At 35.9% G+C, this 22,703-nt stretch overlaps 1 protein-coding gene across 4 annotated transcripts in view; it reads right to left on the bottom strand.

The window, feature by feature from the left end:
- Positions 1 to 22,703, bottom strand: part of LOC109071913 (B-cell receptor CD22-like) — a 115,364-nt gene that overhangs the window by 12,683 nt on the left and 79,978 nt on the right. Inside the window, exons 3-4 of one of the 4 annotated variants that reach the window (XM_042764743.1) lie at positions 6,157 to 6,501; positions 5,810 to 6,058 (exon numbers count right to left, since the gene is read on the bottom strand). The exons of the other annotated variants lie outside the window; for them this stretch is intronic. Of the exons in view, the coding sequence (XP_042620677.1) occupies positions 5,810 to 6,058; positions 6,157 to 6,501 (594 nt within the window). The remainder of the gene's footprint in view (positions 1 to 5,809; positions 6,059 to 6,156; positions 6,502 to 22,703) is intronic. 4 annotated transcript variants of the gene reach the window in all.

Here is a 22,703-nt window from a genome sequence, read left to right as displayed (position 1 = left end):
TTTCAGCAGATGGAAGCATGAAGTGCTCCAAAATCTCCTGATAGCTAGCTGCATTGACCCTGCCCTTGATAAAACCACAGTGGACCAACACCAGCAGCTGACATGGCACCCCAGACCATCACTGACTGTGGGTACTTGACACTGGACTTCAGGCATTTTGGCATTTCCTTCTCCCCAGTCTTCCTCCAGACTCTGGCACCTTGATTTCCGAATGACATGCAAAATTTGCTTTCATCCGAAAAAAGTACTTTGGACCACTGAGCAACAGTCCAGTGCTGCTTCTCTGTAGCCCAGGTCAGGCGCTTCTGCCGCTGTTTCTGGTTCAAAATCTCACGCCTGTGCACGGTGGCTCTGGATGTTTTCTACTCCAGACTCAGTCCACTGCTTCCGCAGGTCCCCAAGGTCTGGAATCGGTCCTTCTCCACAATCTTCCTCAGGGTCCGGTCACCTCTTCTCGTTGTGCAGCGTTTTTTGCCACACTTTTTTCCTTCCCACAGACTTCCCACTGAGGTGCCTTGATACAGCACTCTGGGAACAGCCTATTCATTCAGAAATTTCCTTCTGTGTCTTACCCTCTCGCTTGAGGGTGTCAATGATGGCCTTCTGGACAGCAGTCAGGTCGGCAGTCTTACCCATGATTGCGGTTTTGAGGAATGAACCAGGCTGGGAGTTTTTAAAAGCCTCAGGAATCTTTTGCAGGTTTTTAGAGTTAATTAGTTGATTCAGATGATTAGGTTAATAGCTCGTTTAGAGAACCTTTTCATGATATGCTAATTTTTTGAGATAGGAATTTTGGGTTTTCATGAGCTGTATGCCAAAATCATCAGTATTAAAACAATAAAAGACCTGAAATATTTCAGTTGGTGTGCAATGAAAATATATGAAAGTTTAATTTTTATCATTACATTATGGAAAATAATGAACTTTTATCACAATATGCTAATTTTTTTTAGAAGGACCTGTACAGTGCCTCACATTTTACTAAAATAAAGAAAATAATTTATAAAACACGCAACAATTTCTTAATCAGTGTACAGACAAATATATTTTCCCAAGAAGTTGTCTGTCAAAATAAAGGACAGGTAACGAATAACAAAAATGCATGTTGTTTTATTAAAGGAATTTTAAAATATAAATTAAAATATAGGCCTCATTTATGAGAATATTGACATTTTGCATATTAATCCATGTAGCCTAGCTCACTAAAATAGGCTTCTACTTTTAATGCTACTATGCAAAGTAAACCACAATTTCTTTTGAATAATATAACACATAATTCATATTATATAAATAATACTGCACACCTATTAAATGTGTAAAATCTAAAATATGGTGTAATACTGTGTAGCTTAGAGAAAATATAAGCTCAGGCACAGGCTTGACATTTATTCTGCTTGAATTCGTTCTAAGAAACGAACATAACTTCATAATTACCAAACTTTCATCTGTGAATATTACATATTTTAACTACAGTGTTTTTCTTTCATTTTCCCTGACTGCAGCCGTCAAATGTAACACATCAGCGAGGCAAAACTGACGTCTATTTGCGAAAATGTGCTTTGATGCGCTTGTTTGAAAACTTGTGATTAAAGCGCCACTCAGCGGTCAAAAGCTGCAAATGCACTTTACAGACGCCGCGGCGGCTGGTGGACAATTTTCTAGGTAGGGCTGATGTAACGTATTTAATAATCGTTATCTTTCTTCTTGTAGTTTGTTATTTTGAAAGTTGAATTAGGTTCAAATTTTTAACAAAAAGGGGAACAAAACATATATATATAATTAAGACTACATCTGGACAGGTTTGAAATGTTTGAAATGCAGATAAATGTTTTACCAAGTTCTGGATTATAATTGTTACACTTGTTTAAAGGGGTGAAAATGCTTAACGTGCAATTTAGCTTGTTGTGTTCATATTCTGGTCTATTCTGCTTGTCTGTAAAAAGTATGTTTTGATAATAAGGTGTGGACAGAATTTGGCCTCCAGTATCACTGCACTGTAAAACCCGACAAGTAACTTAAACTCAAACCGTTTGAGTAAACAGATATCCTTAAAAACCTGACAAGTTAGGTTTACTCAAAACCGTTTGAAGAAACCGATTGCCTTAAACCATTTAAGTTTTAAAACTTAACAGTTATGAGTACTCTGAACTTAATTCAGTTGAGTTCACTGAAAGAAGATATACATTGCAATTAAGTAATTAAGTGATTAATTGAGTGATAATTGTGAATTAGTGATGAACAGCTGCTGTTTACAAACAGAATTACTGAAGAAAAGAGAAACACAAGAAGTACAACTGACTTCAGACACAGCCTTAGATAAAATAAAACTGAAATAAAATACATTAAATCTCTCAAGATCTGATTAAACAACCCCACAAACAGCATCACCAGCTCCACTTATTAATAACCAGACTGACTTTATTTCTGTCAGACGTCTACAGAAGATCTGATTGAGAATTAACTAAGGTTTAGCTGTTGATTTATGTTTTCATTTAATGTAACCATGCTAGAGATCAGTGTTTGCTTTAGTTGGGCTCTTGACCCTTGATTTCTGTCTTAGTTTTTTCTCTGGCTGTTGTAACCATTTGTTGTAACTCAAAAGCCCAGAGAAAATATCATTAGGTGTTATACACACACACACACACACACACTCACACTCTTAGAAGCTGCTTTTATCCAAAGCAACTTATAGTGCAGTCAGGTTAGCATTTTTTTTTTTATCTAACCTGTACTTAGATGTTGGTTGTTATACTGTATATTGGTGATGATAATAATTGATTATCAAACTGTTTAGAGTTTTATCTCTGATGAAATAGATGTTGTGTAATTAGTTGGATTGATTATAGTAAAAGTGATTCTAAGAGCCAGTAGTTCTTTCATAATCAGTTAATATAAAGAACTTTCCAAACAGTCTGTTCTTCTATGGTGTCAATTCGTCACACACAGACATCAATAATCAAAATATGAACCTCAACAATGGTGACCATAAAAAAAAATAAAAAATGCAGCAGAGCTTGCTGGGAGCCATGGATGAGTTTTGTACTACAATAGTACATAGTTTTTTTTTTTTTTCGTAACCATTGTTGAGGTTCATATTCTGATTATTGATGTCTGTGTGTGACTAATTGACACCATAGAAGAACAAACTGTTTGCAAAAGTTCTTTATATTAACTGATTATGAAAGCACCACTGACTTTCTTAATGGCTTTCATTGTAATCAACTAAATTAACTGTTAAACACCTTTTAAGTAAGATTTTGAACTCTGAACAGCTCCATAATTGATGATTATCATCACCAATATGCTGTATAACAACCAATACCTGATCATATTTTCTCTGGGTTTTTTGAGTTATAACAAACATGTTTCAAAAACACATGGTTACAAAGTCCAAAAAAAATAAAAAATAATCTAAGACAGAAATCAAGGGTCAAGAGCCCAACTAAAGCAAACACTGATCTCTAACATGGTTACTTCAAATGAAACAATAAATCAACATCTAAAACCTTAGTTAATTCTCAATCAGATCTTCTGTAGACGTCTGACAGAAATAAAGTCAGTCTGGTTATTAATAAGTGGAGCTGGTGATGCTGTTTGTTAACAGCAGCTGTTCATCACTAAAGCTCAATCAGCACTTAATTAATCACTTGATTACATAATTGCAATGTTTTAAAACTTACATGGTTTAAGTAAAGGCAATCTGTTTACTCAAACGGTTTGAGTTACTGTGACTTGTCAGGTTTTACAGTGTAGTCCTGACTTTACTTTTCTGATTTGAATCAGTGTGTGTTGCTCAAGCGCCGTCAATTGACCAGCCGCCACTGCTATTTATGGTTTATTCATTATTTACCTGTACATATATACATTATTTATAAGCAATTTTATTCAGTAACAAAGCACTGGATTTGTAAAAGCAACTTTTCCTGTTTCCTTCTCAGCCGGTTTTAGTAAAAGGACAAGATCCACAAAACCTAATAACCAATAAAGGGGTCATATGATGTGATTTTAAATTTTCCTTTCTCTTTGTAGTGTTACAAGCTCTCGGTGCATAAAGAAGATCTGTAAAGTTGCAAAGACTAAAGTCTCAAATCCAAAGAAATATTCTTTATAAAAGTTAAGACTTGTCCACGCCCCCCTGAAACGGCTCGTTCTAACACGCCCCCACATCTCTACGTCACTATGTGGGAAGATTTGCATTGCAATGTTTTATATGCATTTGTTTTAGTTTTTCAGTTTGTTTTTTTTAATTATTAAAAAATGTCAATAGCATGAACAGTAAACTAGTGGGAGGGGTGGGGGGTGTAAATATTAAAGAACTGAAAGTATGAAATGGTGCCTCGAAGCACCCAAGGTGGTTCCTGACCATTCTTAATAAAAGGGTTCCTCCAGGAACTGTTAAAGTTCCTCAGAGAACCACCCCATTTAGAACGGTGCCTAGAGGCTCTACAGAGGGTTCCCCCGGTGTGGCAAAGTGAAGAATCCCAAAAGGTGCCTCCAGGAACCTTTAGTTTTTACAGTGTACTTTGTTTGGCTTCCAAAATAGGATGATATCCACTTCGTCATGCCTGGGGCTGATCCGTGCTGGTCACTGAGGAAATACATCAACTTTGCGCTGTGGATCACCGGATCAGCTTTCACCGTGGACGAAGCGGAGTCCAGCCCGGGGTCGTCACATGTGTCCTTCGTTGAATCTGCAGGCCACACCGTTCTCAAGCCCGCAGTGTGTGATGCTGTGTGACACATTTTATGGAGGACTGTTTTCTGAACCTGCAGATTAGTCTACAATGGGTCTGTGCTCAAAAAGTGAAAAAGTGAAAGTGACGTGACATTCAGCCAAGTATGGTGACCCATACTCAGAATTCGTGCTCTGCATTTAACCCATCCGAAGTGCACACACACACACACTGTGAGCACACACCCGGAGCAGTGGGCAGCCATTTTTATGCTGCGGCGCCCGGGGAGCAGTTGGGGGTTCGATGCCTTGCTCAAGGGCACCTAAGTCATGGTATTGAAGGTGGAGAGAGAACTGTACATGCACTCCCCCCACCCACAATTCCTGCCGGCCCTAGACTCGAACTCACAACCCTTCGATTGGGAGTCCGACTCTCTAACCATTAGGCCACGACTTCCCTTAAAGGCTGTTACTATAAAGTGAGGCAGTTCCAACTTTGCAAGGACAGTCTGGTACTTCTGACTCACAGTCTGTAAGTACGTTTTTTATATTTAAAGAAATTGCCACTGATGATTCAAACGTGAGTTTTGAGCAGTGTAGAGTAGAGCTTGTTGTTTGTTGTTTCTCTGATCACAAATGCAGACATGGTTTTATGTTTACGCAGCGTGATACGCAACACAGTGCATAAAAACACAGTATAAGTCATTATAATCAGTAATTATGTCCCCACTGGAGGCAACAAATACCTCGTTTGAAATGGGTTTCATTACTCGGCATAACAGTGTGTTAAGAAACATTTCCATCACCCGCTTGAAGTATTCGGCCAATCACAACGCACTGGATAGCTGGCTGGTCAGCGTACACCTCACTTTTCAGAACAATGAGCTTTGTAAAAATCTATGCGTTTCAGAAGGCGGGGGATAGAGGAGAAACAATAATGTACAGTATATGGAAAATAATTTTTATTTTATTTTATTTTTTACCTTAAACCGCATAAAAACATTACATTACACCAAATACACGACATAATGTTCTTTTTAGCGGCATCATATGACCCCTTTAATCAGAGATATGTAGCCCTGAACTCTGCTAGCTTTTCAAAGACAAGTTAAAGATGAAATGTCATTCTGTACTCACAGGTGACACTGAGATGAGCAGCAGAAGAGATGTAACTGTGTCCATGTAGAGCACAGGTGTATGTGCCTGCATCCTCTCTTCTGACTGACTGCAGCAGGAGTTGATTGTTTCTGTCTCTTCTCTCAGTTAATTGCTGTGAGTTTCTGTACCAGATGAATGTTGCTCTGTCAGTCAGAGTGCAGCTGCTTTTACATGTCAGACTGACATTATGACCCTCTGTCACTGTCTCAGGAGCCTCCACCTGAAGATCTGAACACAACACACACATTATATCTAGTGCTGCTGTCATACACTGATTATTATTCAACATAATGCACAGAAGAAGAGCTCAGCCTCATGAAAGTCACCTGTGACAGTAAGAAACACTCCTGGTTTACCAAGCCATTTTCCATCAGGTTTATGAGTTGTGAATCTGAAATAGTACATGTGTTGGTCCTTCTGTGTCACATGACTCAGTCTGATGGTGCAGTTCTGCGGTGTGTCTCCCAGATACTGAAGCCTCTGTCTGTATTCAGGATCCTCAGACAGATCTGGACACTCTACACACTTTACAGGGTTTTTGGTCCAGAACACTTTCTTGATCTTATATCCAGTAGGGTATGTATAAGTGCAGCTCATTATCACTGATGAGTTCTTTAGTGCACAGATGTGTGAAGGACTGTAACTCACACCCCAATCAGCACTAGAAACCCCTGAAACACAGAATTCATCAGGAGGAAAATTATGTTTTATCAGATACACTGGACCATAAATTTTTACTTCTTGAAAACAGCAATTCTTTACAGAAATAAGCTTTTTTTTCAGAATCTATTGAATAATAAATGATGTGAAGTTCATCATCAGTTGCAGAAAAGCAGAAATAAAAGCACAGAGACCAAGGAGTGAAAAAGAACCAGGAAATCAGCTGTGAACAACATGCTGCATCAAATAATGAAAAACAAGACTAAGAAAATAATCAAAGTTGATTTATTAAGTACCCAATGTGTATTTTGTGGCTTTTACTTTGTCATCTTGAACCTCATCTATATGGTAGTGAACTTTGACAATATTTAACATATGAACACTCACTTCCGAGATCATGAGCCAAAAATATTCACAATCTAGTGTTAGACAGATTTTTGGTCCAATCAGATGCTCTGAACAATGAGCACGTCCCTGGTCCGTGTACGTTTTGATAGTTTGTTTTTTCGTTTGAAACACAAAACAAAATAACGAGAAAGGTCCGTGTATCTTTTGGTCATTTGATTTTTTTTTGGATTTTGTAGGTAGAAAAATTTATTTGTTCTCCTTTTTCGTTTTTAATTTTTTTGCAAAAAACGAAAAACAAGAATTCGGCTTAATTTTTAGTTTTTCGTTCAGGGTTAGAAAAATGAAGAAACAGCTTGAATATTCGATTTCTACACGTGGGCGGGAATTAAACTCCCCTTTCTGCTGATTAGTCAGACAAAAAAAAAGATCAAACCATGCTGTCATCAGTCCTTCTGCAGTGGCAGAATACTAGTCCTCTGATGTAGAAGCTGTTGTTATGATTTTTTAACTTTTTTATTGCAACTACATTTAATCTTTTTCTCATCAAACAACCAGACAAATGAATGGCTCGACACAACCTGTTCTGTGGCAGAGCCGAGGGCTTTCTTCTGTGAAGATATAAATTCTATGCTTTGCATCAGCTGGGCATGCCAGGGCAGGCTATATCCTACCCTGGTCCCCCAGTAAGTTTGTTTGTTTAATTAAGTAATTAATTTATTATTATTATAAATATTATTAATTATTTCAAAATAATATTTTAAACACTAATACAAAAGGAAAAGAATAATGCTTTGACTTGGGTATATTCAGAGCTGGGTAGATTACTTACAAATTGTAAATCCGTTACTGATTCCAATTACATGACAAAAAAATGTAGTCAGTAACTAATCCACTACATTTCACATTTTAGGTAATATAGTCAGATTACTTTTTGGATTACTTTTGACCTAACTCGTTTATCACACTGATTTAAACAGGATAATCTTGTACCATAATGATGTAAAAATACAAATAGTGAGAATATATATTCCTTTCATTGTACTTAACAACATGAAGTGCATTAAACATTATATTACGTCAGGGTTTCCCAAATTGGGGTTCGTAAAGGAACTGCGGGGGGGTTGATTGTAATTAACAACATGAAGTGCATTAAACATTATATTACGTCAGGGTTTCCCAATTAAAATAAATCATACACTTACTAAAAAAGATGAAATATTTTATGTTTACCTTCATTTGTTTGTGCCATGACCATTCATCTATGTCAGAGGGTACTTAAAGGATCACTGATTATGATTTCACTTTTTTTAACTTTAGTGTGTAATGTTGCTGTTTGAGCATAAAAAACATCTGCAAAGTTACGATGCTCAAAGTTTAACGCAAGGGAGATATTGTCTTTTACAGAATTGCTGATTGACCCCCCCTTTAAAGTAAAATATGTTAGGTGAAAGAGGTTCAGAGGACAAAGAGTTTGAGAATGTCTGCAAATAAGAAATAATGAGAATTTGTGCATTTTAATGAGTTTAAAAGACAAAAGCCTTTCAATAATACATAATAATACATGGTTAACCTACTGAGTGATCATTTAAATAAAAAATAATGCATTCATCAGTAGTTGATGCAATGTTGAAACTCTTCTTAAACCTGAAATTATTTTTGTAAACCCATTGGTCAAATGCTGTATAGCCACCGGATTAATGACTGATAACTGTGTGAATGTCCACAAACTGGAAGACTTTCTGAGTGTATATAAGCGGTAGACTATTTTAGAAAGGAACATTTAAAAAAAAAAAAAAAAGAAACAGGAATTAGAGAGAATCAATAAACGATGAATCATTTATTTCTATTGTGTGAATAATATGTAATCTATAAAAAAGTAACTGTAGTCTGATTTAGTCTGACACTTGTGCACTCGCACACAGGAAATGAAAACACAAGATTTACATAAATGTAATTAATTGCCATTTGGTTTGTTTCTCACCAAACCTTACTGTATACCTTCAGAACGTTTGGAATATAGCATACGCCACGAGATGCATATTATTTTATGACAGATTTGCATCCGCTTAAAGAATGAAAAGTGAAAGTCACCGTTCTCTGCCATTAAATGGGTAAGTGCGAGCAGGACATTTTTGTGTGTGTGTGTTTGGAAAAAAAAGAAGGTAGACCTAATAGCCTTAGAACAACATCTGACTAGTTACCCTAGTTTAATAAAACAGAAAAACGCGACTACTGTCAAGCACAGACCATTATTGAAGTGCACAGGAAATATGCAGCAATCTAAACAGTTTATTTAATTAATATTAAGAATTAGTTGATGTTCACCTGGATTTGTTCCTCAAGAGGGGAAATAATTTAATAAGTTGTCATTTATAGTCATATGGTAAAATGCATATTTTTATTTGTGTACATTCAAAATGACTACAAAATGTCGTCCCGTTGAAAAATAAAGAAAACAACAGAATGCACTGCTTTAGCGCAAAACATGAACCAATACACAGCTAGTAGGCTGCTTGATGCGCCTAGTTTTAAAAGTCTGCATTAAGGTTATTTGACGTTAAATGCATTATTTAAGTCATTTTAGAATAAATCACAGTATATATCATGATAAAAAGTGACTTTACAGTTTGGAAAAATATGGTAGGCTATGAAACCCCCCCCAGCAGCAGCAGAGGACTAGTATTCTGCCGCGAGGAACTGCAAAAGAACTGATGACAGTTTGATCTTTTTTTTTTTTTTTTTTGTCTGACCAATCAGCAGAAAGGGGCGTTTAATTCCCACGCCACGTGTAGAAATCGAATATTCAAGCTGTTTATTCATTTTCTACCCCTGAAAGAAAAACTACAAATTAAGCCGAATTCTCGTGTTTTTTCGTTTTTTGCAAAAAATTAAAAAACGACAAAAAGGAGCTGTTTTTCTCATTTTTCTACTTTCAATATTAAACAAAAAAAATCCAATGACCAAAAGATACACAACGGACCGAAGAACACCTGTTTTTCGTTGTCGTTTCAAACCAAAAACAAAGAAACGGTAAAAAAAGAGCCGTGTCTCCCGTTTTTGGTTCTGAATCCAAAAACGAAAAATGACAAAACCAAAATCAAATAACGTCCGATTTTGGTTTATTTGAAATTACTAATTCCTTTTTCCATTTTTTTCGTTTGTGCAAGATCTTACCCATTCTGAAATACAGACAAGGTTGGCCAAACGTGACCCGTTGAAGTAATAGTATCAATATGGCCCTATCAAAATAAAAGCCAAGCTTTTAGAACGCGTCACTAATATGCAGTCGCTAACGTTATAACCAGAGTAACGTTAGAAGAATGACATAAAAATCAATAGGCCTTATAATAAACCTGGACCGGAATAAATATGTTATCAACAGTAGTTTATTACAGCTATTTTAATATCGTGCCTATCCAGACATCAACAGTCACGTTTAATGAGGCGCATTGTTTGGCTCAATACAGTTGGTAATATAGGTTACCTAAGAACTTTTGTGTGTGCAGAGTTCCTTTGCTTACTGTTAAGCGCTATATTATATCTATTAAATTTATATTTAATGTGGCTTTTCCACCGTAATGGACAGCGAACTGACAGCGATTCAACGTGAATTCCCACTTACGTCATGCGGTAGGCCTAATTAAACGTTTACTAATAATGACAGGGAGATTGGGAGATCTCCGCCATCAAAATATCAGTCCCTATCTTGTCTTTTGCCATTCGATTGACACCCTCGTAAAAACTTGTGTTGGTCCCAAATATAATTTTATCCTAATGCATCATATCTATTTTTAAAAAGCCCAGGACACGCTGTTACCTTTTCTCGCTCACTTTATACAGTGTTATATTGAAATGTATTGAACAGGCTAGTTAACTAATAGTGATAGTAGTTTTGTTTTTATAATACAATCAAAAACAACATATGTGAAAGGTTCGCAGTCCTCCCTGTAACGTTAATAATCCAACGAAAGTTTAAAAATCAAGGGCAGTTCAAAACGATTTACAGACTCCCCACCAGTAGTGTCGCACTGTGTCTGCTTTGTGCGAGCTACTGGCATGGAGATATTGATTTATGTTCTGTAATTAAAAACACTTCCCATTATTTTCATTACAACTGTGCTTTCACAAATCACGTTTTCCTTAGCACAGCTGCTTAAGGCATTAGCCTACTCAATAAAATTAGCTCTTTCTCCTCATGTTTGATTGTCTGATTTACATGTGCTATTATACTGCGTGAAGTTTTAGGAGTTACTGTAAACCACCACAAATTTAAAAACATGTCTCACCATATAGGCCTTTCAGTCCCAGTGGGGTGGTGTGTGGTTCGAGTGTGTATAATTCTACAACAAGCAGTATGTCCATGCAAGTGAACATAATTTATTTTATTAAAATATTTATATTAATTTATTATTTGCATAATAGACGATAACTGATACAAAGGCCATCAACTGCAAGTGAGGTTTAGACCATAAAATTGAAAATTTATTAATTGCAATAATAACGTACATATTGCCAGACCAAACTTATTGGAAATTTAACTACTTAAAACACTAACTAGATAAAACGATAACAATCCCCCTAACCATAGTGTCCCTTCAAAACCACTTCACAATCTCCCTACATTCCCTGTATGATTCTCTCTCATTTGTTTCTTGTACCAAATCATCCCTCTAGCGGCATCAGGCAGGACTGAAAGCAGTTTCCACGCACAATGCAGATGCTGCCATCCAACGACACACAGGCTACTGGTGTACAACACCTTTATTTTCTTAATTGTATGCATTCGAAAACATTTTTATGTTAACAGTTGAAATATAAGGTAGGTTGCCCAGTGCTGCAAGTTCTGATCATAAGTAAGACATTCAAAGTATGGACAGATGAGGTCACCACCCAGGAGAGACTTGAGGATTATAAATCATCAGTGTTACACGTTACGTCGCCAAATGAATGTGTCTTCAACATGACCTTGGAAACATCACCAAATGGCCAGGGTGTTCCTCAGGCCCAGTTCCGGAGGGGAGCTCTGCAGTCACGGGAGATTTAAAACTGCTGGTTACAGAAGATCACTGTACCCAGAGCAAAAAGGATATAAAAGGACAGGGATCCACCACAGCCACAGCCTGTTCATCATGCTGCCTTAAATTTCAGCATAAAATAGTTTTCTGCTGCAGCACCAACAGATTGCAGTACAACATTTCCCCTAAACTATCAGACTCTTAGAATCTATAGTTATCCTCAACACTGCGCCCACTGATCAAGTTTATTTGCCAGTTTACCAATGTTTATAATGCTTCCTATATTAGCCTTTAATGTCTCGGCGATGTACCAGAAAGGGAGTTACAAACTCAATTGATACTTTATACTATTATATAGATTTATATTGTGACAAAATATACCCACCTACCTCTAAAGAATGCAACTAAAGTGAATGTTTTGGACAAGGCAGAGTCAAAAAGTTATGACCTTAAAATGAGTCGATTGAAATTTTTGTGGAAAGGATGAGGAACGCAAGCAGCTCATGTGAGGAAACCCACCAACATCCAAGAGCTGAAGCTGTTTTTCTGTACAGAGGAATGGGCAAAGATTTCGTCCAAGTCAATAAGCAGGGAGTTATATCAAAAGTATACTGGAAACGTTTTGTTGCATTTATTGCATGATGTAATCAGCGTTGACTAGCCTGTTTTTAGTAATGTAATTATGTTTTGGGTTTTTCTTTTGAGGACCTTTGTAAAAATGTTTTCTTACCTCAGGGGCTTTAACAAATGTTCTGCCAGCCATTGATTGTACATTGCAATGCCCTTGAAAGCATGTATTGGGTGCTATAAAAACGTTTCAAGACTTGTATGGATTCTCTTCACTTGCATGACACAATCGGAGGTTTGTATTTATACCAACTGGAATGTGTATAGAGAAGAAAGATTCACACAGTATATAGCACACTGGTAAATCATTCTTTTGGCCAGATGGCCTACATTAGGATTAGGACATGTCTGATGTGAGTTTTGTTGTCTGAGCTGCTATAAGACACAAGAATAGCAGTGTTATAATCAGGTTAAAACAGTAGCAGGTTTAACTCTGGGGCTGGGTGAATGATGATGATGATAACTAGGCAAAAAAATCAAAAAACAAAATAAAATGAACAACAATAAATACATCTGTAGCAGTGAATCTTGATTTCAAAACAGTTACCAAAGACACACCCACTACAGTCAGTCCATTTAAAAAATACTGTCCACCTGCGGGTAGAAAGGGGGAACAAGTTATCCATTACGGTGGAAACCACATTAAATATAAATTTAATTATATAATATAGCGCTAACCGTAACACTCACGTGCACACACAATAAGTTTCTTAGGTTAACCTATATTACCAACTGTGTTGAGCCAAACACATGCGACTCATTAAACGTGACTGGTGATGTCTGGATAGGCACGATATTAAATAGCTGTAATAAACTACTGTTTCTAACATATTTATTCCGGTCCAGGTTTATTATAAGGCTATTTATTAATTGATTTTTTTCTTCTTCTAACGTTACTCTGGTATAACGTTAGCGCTGCATATTATGACCATTCTAAAAACTCCTTGGCTTTTATTTTGATAGGCCATATTTACTATTACTTCCGGGTCCGTGGCCAACCTGTCTGTATTTCAATGTAGATCTTTCAAACGAAAAAAAAAAAAAAATGGAAAAAGAAGATTCCAAAAAACCAAAATCGGACCGTTATTTGATTTTGGTTTTGTCATTTTTCGTTTTTGGATTCAGAACCAAAAAATGGGAGAACGGCTCTTTTTTTACCGTTTTTTTTGTTTTTGGTTTGAAACGACAAACGAAAAACAGGTGGTTTCTCGTTATTTTGTTTTGTGTTTCAAACGAAAAAACAAACTATCAAAACGTACACGGACCGTCCCTCCTAAACCACATGACACTGACTAGCAAATAACAGAAGACTACTGGATATTTATAAAAGACACAAGTCCTTTGACGTTTCTCATCTAAACTTCCTGTTTTAAAAGGAAATATGTGAGAACAGGACAGAAGAAAGTGCTCATCAGTCCGCTCATCGTGAGTGCCTTAAATAAACACATCAGTATGTTTTTTGGGGGGTAATGTGAATGTAACAGAGACTCACCGTGAATCCATGGAGCAGAAAGATCAGGAGGAGACGAGGAGCCATTCTGACCGACATTCAGCGTCAAATAGATATAGAAATACAGCATTAATCAGCACTTATAACACTCATTAACAAGTACATTACATCTCCCTAATTCTTAACATTGCTCACGTTTAAGAAGACACGTATGTATATATAGCAATAATCATCAGTTTTCATTGAAGTATGAGTGTGTTTGTCTTACCGTGTTGAAACTCATCAGATCAGCAGCAGACAAATGACTGACTGTTTTATCACACACACTTTTAGCTCTAGGATGACAGACTATCTGTGGTTAACACTAATAAACAGCAGTGGAAACTTCATTGTCCCTCCCTCTACAAGTGAACAACATTACTGGACTAAAACACACATATGCACATGTACTTATGCACATTAGTGTTGATGTCAGGAGCAGGAGATGGTGAGCTCTGGTAGTAGTTTGAGGATTTGTACAAACACATATGAATGTTCACAAAATTAAAACTGACTCACTTAAGAAAACACAAAGACAGAATAACAGAAGCCTGTAATATTGAGATTATTACACTTTGAACCTCCTAAAACTGATTACACTGCTTTCATTGTGAACTGCTGTGACTGCCACCTGGTATTGATTTTGTTCAGTAGTTCAGGGGTTGAAATGATACATTAATTATGCATACTTTAAAAGCAGGACATGTTTGTAAAATAAGGAAGTGCTTTGTATCCACAGTGTGAACGGTAGTACCTGAATCATCTATCATCAGTTTAGAGTAAATTTTAACGTGACTTCTATCGTGGTGTACGTCATAGTCACAGTATTGTTGCATTGTGGTCTGTGGAGCAGCCTGAAGTGTAGGCTACATATGAAGTAGACTCATGGGGTCGATGTTCTGTGTCTGTCCTTATATACTTCCCTCGTCCACTTCATGAAGTACGCACTTCAAAATGGCAGCGGGAATTTCCCCGAGGGGAAGTGCTTAGGGACGTTTGTGAGTGTGTGTCTAAAAGTGAAGTGGAACGCAGACGAGGAAAGGGCATGCAGCCCACATCTAAAACTAACTTCTGAAAAAATGGACCAAAAATATTCAGGATCTGGTGATAGACTGAGGTTTGCCAAATCAAATGCTTTGAAGAGTGAGAAAGTACCTCCCGTAAACACAACCTCACACTGACTAAACAAGAAAATTAACTAATCGTATTCAAGACTGTGACACAAATGAACTATTGGCTATTTATAAAAGGCACAAGCCCATTGACATCTCACTCAAACTTCCTGTTTCCATCAACATAGCACAGGAAACTGCTCATAATTAAGTTGTAAGTTAGTACAATCATTGCACATCAGGGGCTGTATTCACAAAACATCTTAATTTAGGAGAAACTCTTAAAAATAATGGGCATGTCAGTTCTAATTTCTTAGTTATAAGTTCTTGAATTTTTGCTCGAAGTGTATTTCACAAAACATTTTAATGATAAAATTCAAGAACGGACATCGCATCCTTTTTAAAGGCGTAACAATAGGCGGCCATTTACCTCCTTCTACAATATTTCTAAGACTAAATCACTGACAGAGACCGATCCCCTGATAGCACACGTACATCACAGAGACGTCTGCATTTACATCTTCTGCAAGATATATTTTTTAGAGTGTTTGCTCATCTGCAATATGAGCATAGTAAGATTTCTGACATCATCCACAGCAACAAGGTCAACCCCGTCGTTTCTCTTAGATTAATATTTTCTCCCAGTTCCTTAGTAAAAGTTGCTCTCAGCATATTTCTCATGTGCTATATGAGCTTTATAGAAATAACCATCAGTCTTGATTGAAATACGAGTGAGTGCTGAAGCCCAAATGAGTTTTAATTAGTTCACGAATACCAGAGGAGGCTGACAGAATAAAATCCTCTCATTACAAAACCGGCCAATCAGAATTGATATTCAAATAACAGATTTCTAACAAAAGCCAATGACATTGTGTCATTTGAAATTCCCTTCTGTACTAATTGAGGTTAAAATTATCAATTATGATTTAAAAAACATCACTTCAGGTGTTTTGACTTGGAATTTTAATCAGTGATCCCTGTCAATCATTTGTGGCTCCGCCCACAGAGCTCAGGATTGGTTCCTTTGTGCTCCGCCTCTCACTGCAGCATCTTCCTGTCGATCTGAACGAACAATCAAGATTAATAGTGAAAAATGATTCATATTTAGTTTTGTTCTCTGCCAAACTAATAATGTTCCTTCAGAAGAGAAGAATTAAACGCCTCTCACTGCAGCATCTTCTAATTACATGTATGATCAGTGTTATGCAATGTTTGGAGCCTCAAAGTTTTGGTCACCATTCACTGTCATTGTATGTTTCTAAAAATCAGTTTAATTTCGACTCAGTTTCCTTTTAAGACCTGATTTTCTGTAAACCTGCTTTTAAAACAACAATGATTATAAAACATGCTATGCAAATGAAAAATGACTTGCAACATGAACATAAATATTTTTTAAAATGTAAATTCCATTGAACCAGTTATTAGAGCAAAAGGTGATGAAAATCTCCCCAGTGTATTTCAGAAATGTTCACAGACTCGGATGGTTTCTGATTGCAGAACTGGCTTCAATAACAAGATGTGAGAATTCAAGAAACTACCAAATGTACAGTACATCATATAGTGAATTTTAATAGTTTATTAGTGTCATAGAAAGGACTATCTGACTTAAACTGGAGATGGCTTCCCATCCAAGTCGCCATTATTTAAATAATCAATGTAATTTAAAACAATATGCCTTACAGTGACTCAACGACCAAACAATTACACACATAACTAAATACCATGGAGTGCATAGAAATAGCTGTGAAAAATGAATTTAATTCAAGATATTTTGTGAAAAAAAAAAAAAAAAAAAATACTAATTTCAAGATATTTTCACAATGAATAAAAACTTCCACCATAAAACCATCCATACTTCAGAAAGAGGTGCACAGAGTGAATATTAAAACTAGTTAACTCAAAAACCACAGGCTCTGAAATCCAAGCCTCCAGTCCAATCTTAGCCCCCAGTAAAGCCTCCAAAGTCTACCTTACAATTTACGTCAGGAAAAACCAAGCCTCCAAATCCAGCATCACCGTTTATAAAACCACCCCAATTGTTATTAAATCTGACAACGTTGACATTATTGCGGCCTTTATGACAACATTTTCTGCCAGTGTTCAGGAAAGTTACTTTTCAAAGGAATGCATTACTAATTACGTTACTTAGTTACTTTTTATTGAAAGTAATGCGTTACGTTACTTGATAATTCTGGGCTGGGCTGCTGATCACTTAAAGGAAAGTTAAGACAGGAGAGCAAAAGCTGATATGTTGATGTATTGATAGATTTCCAATTATGTTAATTGGCATGCAGATCAATAGGTTTTATTGGGTTTTTTGACCTAGATATAAAAAACATACAAACATGGATTAAAAATTGTATAAAAATTGAGTAGAAAATGTATTTATCAATCAGGTTTATACATCAAATATAAAATACTTAATTGCAACTCCTGAAACATTGATAAGCTGTACAGATATCACTATTGTTAGCTTGAAAAAACATGCTTTAATGAATACAATATTGTTTTACAGTATAACTAACATTCTTTGGCTTAACTTTAAATAAGAGTTTGTACTGTATAAGATGCAAACAACATCGTCCATGTTTTACTTTTCTCTCTGAAGTATATTGGTTCAAACTTATGCCCCAAACAAATTAAAAATTTTGAAACAAAAAAATGTACAATATTAAAATAACATTATCCTTTGAAATACTAAACTATTAACCTTGGACAAACTTAAAAATAGGAGCTATATATATATAGGCACACACACACACACAACAAACATTATAAAGAAACAAATATTTCATAAGTCGATCACACAATGATTCTCATTCTCTCGCGAAGAATCAAAGAAAATGTGGATTTTGAACATATAGTGGGTGTGTCTGAACAGATGAGGAAATTTTCCACAGATATGATATATTCAATAATTATGTGTGATTTGAAAGCTGAACACAGCTTTTGAGTTCGCTGCTCTCTATCACTCATTTTTGTCTATTTTTGTTTATATATGTATATACAGTATACACACATGTGTATTTTATTTACATATCTTTGTTTTATTAACAAACAGGAGCACAACAGTGTTACAGCTCTGATTAGATGATCTGTGCTGGTGAAGATGTTGTTTTTTTCTCCCCTCATGGCAGCTGATGAACTCTTATATCATCATACTGACATTCATCTTCTTCCGGTCTGTTCCTCTCTTTCTTTCGGTGACGGTTGGACAGTTGCATACTGGATCTCCTCAGTATCTCTGGATTCAGGAGTTTAGTCTCCTTCTGAATCTGCTGGGTTTCACTATCTGACATACAGAGCATCATTGACTTGATCAGGTTCAGAAAGAGACTCGTCATGGACTGAAACTCTCTGTGCCCACATCAGAGCAATAAAGATCATTCTGAAAGACAAGAAAATACACAATTACAGTTGATTTACAATCACAACACATTTCTCAATACTAAAGTCACTTCTTCAAAACTCTTCACACAGTTCTCCTAACCATCTTTCAACTTGAAACAGCAGTTCATTTCACATTCAGAATGCATAAAACTACCAAAACACTTCATTAATGTCTCAAATCAAGGCATTCTTACATAAACACACAATCACACTTCATCACTCATAACACAACAACCTAAAAACACAAACAGCAGTTAGCATTATACAAAGTTTTCTTTTGGAAAAACAATAATGATACTCTCTGCTGTTTATAGTTCACTGCAGTATATGTCACATGGTCCATGTTTACATTACAGTGCAAAATGATTTCTCTTTTGTGTAGATGGTAATGAAAGTGAAGGACAAACACTTGTTCAGATGTTCAGCTACATGCAGCTGCTTTGATAGTATTTGATTTTTACATTCAGTATATTTTCCTGTTTGATATTACAGTCCTTGATCTAAAGTTTAGCAGTTTTGAAAACTGCATGTAAACATATCTGCTTGTACAGTACATAAAGTTTTGCTGGTGTTTGTGTCGAAGTGATAAAAGAATTCATGTAATTTGTCAGATGTCATCAATGAATGCATTTAGTGCCGAAGCAATGATAAATGATCCACAGTTAGTGCACAGAGACTGATGTTTGTGCTCGCTGTGTGAAGAGTTTTGAAGAAGTGACCTAAATTATTGAGAAATGTGTCCAGAGATTGTAAAAAAAACTGTAAGACAAATGAATTTTTTTCAGAGGTGAGGGCGCAGCTTCTGAGACACAGCAGCAGGTCTCAAACTTTCAGACCAAGTACAACCATAAGATCAAATAACATCAGATAACTAAAACAGTATTCTGCTTCTGTGAAGTTGTGTTGATTTACCTGTTTCATTGTTAGATCTTCAGATTTATCACTCTTTCGTTTCCTCCTGTTATAATAACAGACATTAACAGCATACATTAATACACTTAACACCTGATGTACTTGTACCATCGTAAGAGGAATGACACGCAAATATTAGTCTGTTTTATTCTTATTCCAGGGTCACCGTAGCCACTCAGATCCAGTCCATATCCAGACCAGATGATGGATCAGCACACGACAACCTCTACAGCCCTGAACATCAACTAGATGAACCCTAGAGACAGATCCCCTGTGAAGACCTCATCACCACGACGACCGTCAGCACAAGACCACGAGAACCAGACGAGACCTCTTCATGTGTGTTTGAGTGTGGAATTGAATTAAAATAATTCTTGTTGGTTTTGTGTGTTCAGAGACGAACTGGTGACTGAGTGTGGCTTTTTTCTAAGGTTTGTTTTTTATTTCTTTTATTTAAAAAGTTTTGATTTCTTGTCACTGTCACCTTTGGTGTGCTTAGCTGGGGACGCTTAATTTCTGACAATATTGTCTTGATTGCACAGATACTATTAGAAGAGAGCTGATCTGGATGATGACATCACTGAATCAATGATGAACTGACTTTAACTGAAAAATTATCTTTACTATTGTCCTCTTGCATTATCAATACACTTTTTTCCTGTTTGACACTGTAAAGCTGCTTTGACACAATCTTTACTGTATAAAGTGTTATATAAATAAAGGTGACTTGTCTTGACTTGACTACATACATACATATACTAATACACTGTAAAACCCGACAAGTAACTTAACTCAAACCGTTTGAGTAAACAGATATCCTTAAAAACCTGAAAAGGTAGGTTTACTCAAACCGTTTGAGGAAACCGATTGCCTTAAACCTTTTAAGTTTTAAAAACTAACACACTGTAAAAACCCGACAAGTAAACGTTACTCAAACCCTTTTGTGTAAACAAATATCCCTTAAAAACATGACAAGTTGGGTTTACTCAAACCGGTTGAGGGAAACCGATTGCCTTAAACCATTTAAGTTTTAAAACTTAATAGTTGTGAGTACTCCTGAACTTAATTCAGTTGAGTTCACTGAAAGAACGAATACATTGCAATTAAGTAATTAAGTGATTAATTGAGTGATAAATTGAGCATTAGTGATGAACACCTGCTGTTAACAAACAGAATTACTGAAGAAAAGAGAGAAAGGAACTACAACTGACTTCAGACACAGCCTCACTAAAACCTGACAAGTTATTTTAACTCAAAACCGTTTGAGGAGGAAAACCGATTGCCTTAAACCATTTAAGTTTTAAAACTAATAGTTGTGAGTACTCTGAACTTAATTCAGTTGTGTTCACTGAAAGAAGATATACATTGCAATTAAATAGTTAAGTGATTAATTGAGTGATAATTGTGAATTAGTGATGAACAAGCTGCTGTTAAACAAACGAATTGCTGAAGAAAAGAGAAACACAAGAACTACAGCTGACTTCAGACACAGCCTTAGAATAAAATAAACTGAAATAAAATACATTAAATCTCTCAAGATATGATTAAACAACCCCACAAACAGCATCACCAGCTCCACTTATTAATAACCAGTTAGACTGACTTTATTTCTGTCAGACGTCTACAGAAGATCTGATTGAGAATTAACGAAGGTTTAGATGTTGATTTATGTTTTAATTTAAAGTAACCATGTTAGAGATCAGTGTTTGCTTTAGTTGGGCTCTTGACCCTTGATTTCTGTCTTAGTTTTTCTGGTTGTTGTAACCCATTTGTTTGTAACCTAAAAGCTCAAAGAAAACTATCATCAAGTGTTATACACACACTCACACTGTTTAGAAACTGCTTTTATCCAAATCAGCTAATAGTGCATTTAGGTTAACATTTTTTTTTTAATCAAATCTGTACCTAGATGTTGGTTGTTATACTGTATATTGGTGATGATAATCATTGCTTATTGAACTGTTCGGAATCTAATCTCTGATGAAATAGGTGTTGTGTAATTAGTTGGATTGATTACAGTAAAAGTGGTTTTAAGAGCCAGTGGTTCTGTGATAATCAGTTGATATAAAGAACTTTCCAAACAGTTTGGTTTTCTCTGGTGTTATGTAATCACACACAGACATCAATAATCAGCATATGAACCTCAACAATAGTGACCATAAAAAAAATAAAAAAAAAATAAAAAACAATGCAGCATAGCATGCTGGGAGCCATGGATGAGTTTTGTACTACAATAGTACCCAGCATGCATGCAGCATTTTTTTTTTTTTTTTTCGTAACCATTGTTGAGGTTCATATTATTGATTTTGATGTCTGTGTGTGACTAATTGACACCATAGAAGATCAAACTGTTTGGAAAGTCCTTTATATTAACTGATTATGAAAGAACCACTGACTTTTTGAATGGCTTTCATTGTAATCAACTGAGCTAACTATATAACACTTACTTAATAAGATTTTGGACTCTGAACAGGTTATTAATGTTATTGATGATTATTTATCACCAATATGCTGTATAACAACCAATACCTGATTATATTTTCTCTGGGTTTTTTGAATTATAACAAACATGTTTCAAAAACACATGGTTACAACGTCCAAAAAAAAAATAATCTAAGACAGAAATCAAGGGTCAAGAGCCCAACTAAAGCAAACACTGATCTCTAACATGGTTACTTCAAATGAAAACAATAAATCCACATCTAAACCTTAGTTAATTCTCAATAAGATCTTCTGTAGACGTCTGACAGAAATAAAGTCAGTCTGGTTATTAATAAGTGGAAGTGGTGATGCTGTTTGTTAACAGCAGCTGTTCATCCCTAAAGCCAATCAGCACTTAATTAATCACTTGATAACATGATTGCAAAGTTTTAAAACTTACATGGTTTAAGTAAAGACAATCTGTTTACTCAAACGGTTTGAGTTACTGTGACTTGTCAGGTTTTACAGTGTAATCAAACATATATGATCAAGTTTTTACTACATTAGAACAAAAATGAACATATATAATCACTGCAGTTTTATTTATTGAACTCACATTATAAGCAGGATGATGATGATGATGATGATGATGATGATGAATACTCCTCCAGATGTTGCTGCGATCACAATCACGTTCCTATCAGCACCAGGATGAACTGAAAGATGAAGATCATCATAATTAACAAAACTGATGAATGATGTGAAGATACAGGAGTGTGTTTAATAAAAGCTTCACCTGTGACAGTAACAGCGTCTGATCTCTGAGATCCATGTTGATTGTGAGCCTCACAGTAGAAGCGGTCCACTCTGTAGTGCACTGAAACTCTGTCCAGATCCAA

Source organism: Cyprinus carpio, chromosome A1, assembly GCF_018340385.1.
Source record: "Cyprinus carpio isolate SPL01 chromosome A1, ASM1834038v1, whole genome shotgun sequence".
NCBI classification, from domain to species: Eukaryota; Metazoa; Chordata; class Actinopteri; order Cypriniformes; family Cyprinidae; genus Cyprinus; species Cyprinus carpio.
This window is presented reverse-complemented; position numbering and strand designations above follow the sequence as displayed.